Raw genomic sequence first — 7075 nt, 5'->3', positions numbered from 1 at the left:
AGATTCATAAGGTTAATATTACTAAAGATTAAGTTGCAAGGGAGTTTTAAGCAAGCATGCAAGAGTTCCAATTCACGTAATGTTGTAAGAATAACATAGACTATTCTTAATTGCAAAAATTTGAGCATGCATGCAAGTAATTATGCAGTCAATTATCTCAATTCATATGCATGGAAGGCATGCAACACATTTTTCCCAAATTACTACAGGTTTGGGGATGAGCTATACTCAAATTTCTCATAGTGGAAAGGAAATCAAACAAGGTAAACATCAGATGGCTTAGAGCTAAAATATTTCCCTTTTAGTCAAGTTTAATAAAATTAAAACGAATGTCTAATATTATTTCCCTTGAAAAACAACATGCACAATAAAATTTACATGAAAATCCATTATTCCTGGCCTAGGTTTGATAAATGGTCACCTAAGGATAATGATCTGCACCTATAATGGTTTGACGGCTTGTGGAGCCGTTCCTAAGGTGTCGTTCCAGCAAATTGGAGTGTCACTACAGGAAATTGCTCTTTTACCGACGACATAATTCATCGTTATTTTATTTTATTTTCCTCGGTAATGATTATTATAGACGAAATATATCGTCGCTAAGATCGTCACAATAAGACCATGGCTGAAGGCTTTTCCCGACGAAATATGACTTCGTCGACAATGATAAAACAAATATCGACGACTAAAATTGTCTGCCAAACATGTTACTTTTGGTAGAAAAAAATAATATATTTCGTCAGTAAACACAGCTTATACCGACGAATATCTTCGTCAGTAAAACTGTGGATAGATGACATTACCGACAAGTACGTTCGTCAGTAAAACAATAATACCGACGAGTATGTTCATCGGCATAAGCCCGGATAAACGACATTACCGGCAACTACGTTCGTCAGTAAAACAATAATACCAACGAGTATGTTCGTCAGCATAAGCCCGCTATTACCAACGAAATAATTCGTCGGTATATTTCATATATAGATCATTGATATAAATTTTTGTATTAATTTGTACCTACGAAATATTTCGTCGGTACAAGTTTTCAACCCACTATTACTAACGAAATATTTCATCGGTAATAGTCTGTTTCTTCTTGGTTTCATTTATTTTCAAGATTCAGAAAAAAAATTCCTGATATACACTTATAAATACACCTGTTATAATACATTTTCATTATATTCACATCCACATCCATCCAAACACAAACTACATCCATCTAAACACAAATCACATCCATCCGTACACAAACAATCCTATCCACATCCACATACAACCCATATTCATCCACACACAAATACATATAAGTTTTCCAATCCTAACCCAAACGAGGAACCCAGCAACCCAGCCCCAACTCAACCCTAGGTTACGTTTGGGTAAGGTTTTGGTTGAGATCCCAAGTTGCAGCCCTAAAACTCAAAAGAGTCCTTTGATAGGGAGATAGTAATTAAAACCCCTTATAACATAAAATAGGCAATTGCCACATAACAGAAACACGGTACTTACTGATTGATATCGCAGTTGTGCTCCTCTGATACCTGAACAGATGCAGAGCAATACCATGAATAATTTCAGTATTTACACAGACATTGCAAGGGACATAAATAAAGTCACTGTATACAAAAGAGGTGGAGGGAAAGGCTACTTACACATAGGACAATGAATGCGCAAGCTCATAGAGATCATCAGGGGAGAAGCCAATCTCATCCAGCAAAACATGGTAGTGAGTAGGGCACGTTGTTCCCTGTTTAAAGGAAAAGACGATGCAAAAGTAAGCAATCCACACCCACCTTGATTGATTGGGTAAGAATTCTTTCTGCTTGTGTATGGATATGAGCACAATCAAAAAGACTGGACAGTGCAATTAATCAAGGGAGGATGGATGGTGACTTCCCACAATTTAACACAATGGTCAGCTCCATATCTAATCTTACAATCATTCCTGCGTGTGAACACATGTAGAAGTTAGTGGTTTCGCGGATGGCAAATTGCTTTGTCCACAACAGTGCCTGTTTAAGTGAAAAAATAAAGAACAATAAATAAATAAATAAATAAAAGGAAAATTCACATTGAACAAGCTCAGGAAGCAAAATTTCCAGCACAAAATGTTCATGTACCCAGATAATATATAATAGCCATTTGGAGCTAAGAATAAAAGCTCCAAAGCAAGCAATTCAATGCTCATCTGGAATATCTCAGTTCCAGAGATCAACACGATTTGCTAGCACCAAAGGCAAATGAGATATATTTTGGGGCAGGTATAAGGCCCAGTGCTGCCCTAAAAGAAAAATAAACTCCTTTGCACTAACTTCTACTTGGGATGAGCATCCCACTAAAGCATTAACAAACAACCATGATGGATTGAAGTGAAAATTTTATTTTCGATACTCTTTTCTTCAAGAAATTTAAGAAGAGGCTAACCAGGCGGAACATTGTAGCTTTGATAATTATTCATGGCATTTTCCATGGCAAGAATACCTCAATAATCTGATCCAGCTCGATGTTTAGGACCTGTGTGAATTGCGATTCACTCACTCCATCCCTATTCAAAGAAAAAAAACAGATGGCAAAAATATGAGACAGTTGAAATTGAAACAGGATGGGGAAAGGAGTACTGAATTTATACGATTTAACTAATAGAATATTCTGTTTCATTACAAGTCCACGGTATTATAAAATCTTTTCATGCACCTACACATTCATCCCCAAAAGACACTACATTGTAGAAATGTATAAACATGTCAATCAGAGCATAACTTCAAATAGTTTCTTTTAGTTAAAATGAGGAAGAATGGTAAAGCAAAACAGAAGGTAAGATCTTAAGACTAAAAAATTCTCTGTTTTCCCCTTTGAAGGTTAAGGCAAAATCTGTTATAGCTCAAATTCAACGGACCTAGAAACCCAGTCCTCGACACCATTAAACCTAGAAAGTGCTCTAATGCAAATGAGTAGGGTAGCTAGACATGCATACAACCATTCAACCTCAACATTCAAACATGAGCTTCACATGTGATCTACATGACCTACGTTAGGACATCTCAGCTGTATATAAAGTTGGACTTATTATATAGATAATCAGGTCCAAAGCAACAGGCTGATCAACCCCTGATAACACCACACCTGATTAAAATAAGCAGGTGGTTTAAAACAGCAATTATTACCATAAATGCATCAAGAACCTGATTGTTAACAGTCCAATCTAGGGTTGAGGTTATCTACATGGTAGATCCAAACTGATGCACAACTCTGATGTTTTTTTAAAAACCTTTTTCACCTTCCATCTAGCAGGACGCAAACAACATCAAGACTAATATACACAGGAGGATCCGAGCCGGGACACGGCTCGAATATCCTATAGCTACATTTAAGAGTGCATGTAGAGAGAGCAATGGTTGGTCTAGCAAACAATTGTATATGTACACACACACACACACACACACACACACACACACACACACACAGTTTATACAACAGACCTATGGAAATATAATCCAGAAATGGGCATAAAAAAAGAAAAAAAAATTTCCAAAAATAATAATAAGAACATACAGGAAAATGATTATCTGGTCAGGCTTCTTTTTCCCTGAACTCATATAGAAATCTAGTAGAAGTTCCCTAGATACCAACATTTCATTGAAATGCGTTCACACAGAAATTAGTGGAAAAGGAAATGGAATGTTTGGTTTTTTTTTTTTGGTTCCATGTACTTGGTTGACATTTTCAGGTGCTCAATTGAATTTTAAGAAATGAAATTACAATTTCAACACTTTACCAGGGTTTTTTTTTTTTTTTTTTTGTTCCATGTACTTGGTTGACACTTTCAAGTCCTCAATTCAACCACAGTTTCCCTAGACAAGTTCACTTTCTTTATTTATTTATTTTTTTTAAAAAAAAAAACACAACTGATAGAGCCAAGCAGACCCTGAAATTTTCTTGACTGCTAATCCACATTTTGTACATTTTTTTAAAAATAAATTGTATTATCATTTTTAAAAAAAGAATATTTTGTTAAAATAAAAGGGTGATCAATAGATCTCCTAAGCAACAAATCTAAATTAAACCTACTCCTGAAAAAGACTTGTCATGTTCCAACCATGACAACCTAAATGTGAGTGACTATTGTGATGATGATTGGGTTTAAAATAGATTTTTGCTACTGCCTTTTTTGAGTAAATCCTTGGAAATGAAAATCAAATTCACAGCTGGTTTTTTTCACTAACAGTAGCTAACTCAATTTCCATATAGTCAGATTTCATTTCCAAAGTATTCTCTTGATCCAAACTATAAAGGCTGGTTTGGCAATGTGGATTTGAAATTAGGAAGATTTTAGTCTCTACGGAACAAAGTGGATTTGAAATCATAACTTTGATACAGGAGTTCAAAAAGAGCTACAATTAGGTGGTTCGATCATCGATGAGAACTAAAATGGTGTTACACCCCATTTAATTCAATCGAGCATCCAAACACACCTGTAACTGTTAAGACATTTGTATGCACAATTGAAATGAACTGCAATAATTCTTTCGCTTCAAGTCTGACCTGCAACTCATATAATTGCAATTAGGAGATTCAGTTGTTATTACGAATTAAAATGGCACTACACCCATTTTGGAGATTCCTCTACATTGAACCGACCATATCGCAGTTCAATTGAATTAAGCATCTAAATGTGCCTGAAACTGCAAATTCGACAATACCGTTTTCAGTTATAATAACTGGTGGGTCTCCATAGTTATACTTCATGTATCTTGCAAACTTGTGAATACCCCATGGGACGATATGCAGCCAATGAGAAGCAGCCTGAGGGAATGTGTAGCACAAGATCTTTAAATGTTAGCTAGAAATCAGTTTCAAAGGTGCAACAAATTCAAAGTAAGTTGGCGGGGGGGGGTATTTACTAATTCATAGGTGCACTCCACACCGAAACGCTACAATCAAGATATAATAGCACATCAGTTGTACTCAACCATATTGATATATCAGTAGTTCATCATCCTGAATTAGTAAGGAACTGGCCTGCAAAGTAGCCCAATAGAGCAGCCAGCCTAGATCACAGAGAGAGGGACAAATGCATGTAAAGGATGCATGTTTTAGTAGAAGAAACAGACGGACACAAAGGAAAGCTTCTTGGTCAGATACATGCTTGACCAACTAACTTAACTGGATATGACTTGAAAAGAAAAGAAAAACTATCACACAGAGCTATCTTAGAAAAAACAAACAAGTGTTTAAATGTTGCACCATACACACGAAATAGGGACCAAAAGAAGAAGAGATGTTTCAGGTTTCTCATCAGCCATGGATAAACCTAGTTTCAGCTAATCTACCCATGATTTTTGTGGGGGTAACATTTAGCACATTCTACTGCATGAACTCCATGCAATGACTTGAAACCATGATCAAGTTTTTGTTATAGCTTATTTATAGGTGTTCCATATGCCTGCCATAATTATTGTATGGCTCCAACAGTCCATTGGCATTATAGGCTATCACAAGCTTTTATAGGGATGGGAGTCATCCAATCAAGTGACTTAAGCATAGCCCTGGGTGGTTTCACATGTTTATTGGTTGTGGTGGTTTCATGATGTTAGAATGGTTTTACCAACACAAGGATTCAGAAATGCTAAAAACTTCAAGTCAATCTCAAACTAAAATTTGTTTTCCAACTTTGGCCCCTGCCAGGTCAACTTCATGATTTTATTTAAAAAGAAAAACTTGTTCACTAATACTGAGCTCCCATCCAAACTGAGTTGACTCAGCAACTAATTCCAGAAATGGTATGAATAATGACTGCTAAGAGTGATAAACCAGTCACGGTGAAAATATGGTGTGGAAAAAACATCTCATGGCCACCACACTACTGGTTGATATTTTATGGAAAGACAGATTATCACAACTTGCAAATTGTGGTTTCTAAAAGCTTCAGTACAGTGGTCTCCACATTAATGGGCATCATAATTTTTCTGTTTGCTCATGCACAAATACTAGTCCGCTTCATCAAAAAGCATGTTACTGACAAATGGACAAATGGCATTTAATAATAGAATCCCAAGAGGAAGGCATACCGTCAGCATCAGATGCCACATATTAATATCATGAACTCCCTCTGATACCACCAGTAAAACATGACTAATGGATACCAGGAAAACAGCAAGAACGGTTCCTTGCACCACCACAAAAAGGATAGCGCTAGATCAGATGTGCTCAAACAATCTTAAAAACTGTCATCGTGTGAGTAGTGTGCGAATCTTTAAAAATAGAATTGTAATGTGATTCTTTTTTCTTTAAAAGTACCTGAATACCCATCAATTCATGAGCCAGGTCAGCTGACAGGGATTCACCATTTAATACAGAAACTAAAGACGAGCCATCAGGTCTAATCATCTCAGCTAGAATAGAAGGGCTGAATAAAGGCTGCATGTCATGAAGAATTTTATTGTCATATGAAAATGAAAAACACTTCTAGAGCCATGGAATTAAAAGAAAATGCAATGGTGCAAACTTTTGAAGAGAGGTTCTGAGGTAGAAAGAAAAATATTATTCAAGCAAGTTAAAAGACTTCAAAATACACAAGGAAGAATCTAAGTCTAAATTTAATCAATCTAAAGTGGGGGAAATGCAATAACAAAAAGCTTAGTAAGAGGAACCTAGGTATCAAGACGAATCAGCCTTTCAGCAGAAATCCTAAGTTCAATTCCCGTTGTACAATGCCTAGCCAATGCTCGTGTTTCTTCCGACTGCAATGTAAAAGGTGGGAGCATTCCTGCAAGCTAGAATAGCTCAAACTTATCTCTAATCACTAGTTTAAAATAACATCAGCATTGCCCTAACCATCGATTAGTCCAAAACAAAGGAACTGCATTTGAGTAGAAAACAGAGAAGTTTTTAGAGGATTTACCGGGCGAGCTTGTTTAGTATCATCAATTTGCCAACACTGGTCGGACCAATGATGCTGATGACCATGAAATCAGTATTTTCGGTCAGGAACTTCAAAATTGAAATGGAAGAGAGAGAGAGATAGGAGATTTAGGGGTTTTTTTAAAGGGTTTTTGGGGGTTCTAGGGTTTGGCGGAAG

General features: G+C 36.3%; 1 protein-coding gene across 5 annotated transcripts; it reads right to left on the bottom strand.

Annotated features, from left to right (window-relative positions):
- Positions 1 to 1325: 1325 nt before the first annotated feature.
- LOC131235452 (protein argonaute 4B-like) lies at positions 1326 to 6790 on the bottom strand. 5 transcript variants are annotated; one of them, XR_009166139.1, is made up of 6 exons: positions 6648 to 6790; positions 6066 to 6414; positions 2479 to 2542; positions 1935 to 2009; positions 1650 to 1744; positions 1382 to 1538 (listed from the first exon to the last, which is right to left on the bottom strand). XR_009166139.1 is itself a non-coding variant. In XM_058232636.1 (6 exons), the coding sequence occupies exons 3-6, from the start codon at positions 2431 to 2433 to the stop codon at positions 1448 to 1450; spliced, it is 273 nt and encodes a 90-aa protein (XP_058088619.1). In that variant the 5' UTR covers positions 2434 to 2542; positions 6066 to 6414; positions 6648 to 6790; the 3' UTR covers positions 1382 to 1447. The 5 variants fall into 5 exon arrangements, 3 of the variants coding, with proteins under 3 accessions (XP_058088618.1, XP_058088619.1, XP_058088617.1); XM_058232636.1 differs by having other exon boundaries at positions 2422 to 2542; XM_058232635.1 differs by lacking the exons at positions 6066 to 6414; positions 6648 to 6790 and having other exon boundaries at positions 1326 to 1427; positions 1507 to 1538; positions 2479 to 3407.
- Between the last annotated feature and the right edge of the window lie 285 nt (positions 6791 to 7075).

This window comes from Magnolia sinica, chromosome 19, assembly GCF_029962835.1.
Source record: "Magnolia sinica isolate HGM2019 chromosome 19, MsV1, whole genome shotgun sequence".
NCBI lineage: Eukaryota > Viridiplantae > Streptophyta > Magnoliopsida > Magnoliales > Magnoliaceae > Magnolia > Magnolia sinica.
The sequence above is the reverse complement of the archived record's forward strand: the minus strand, read 5'-3'. Positions and strand labels throughout refer to the sequence as shown.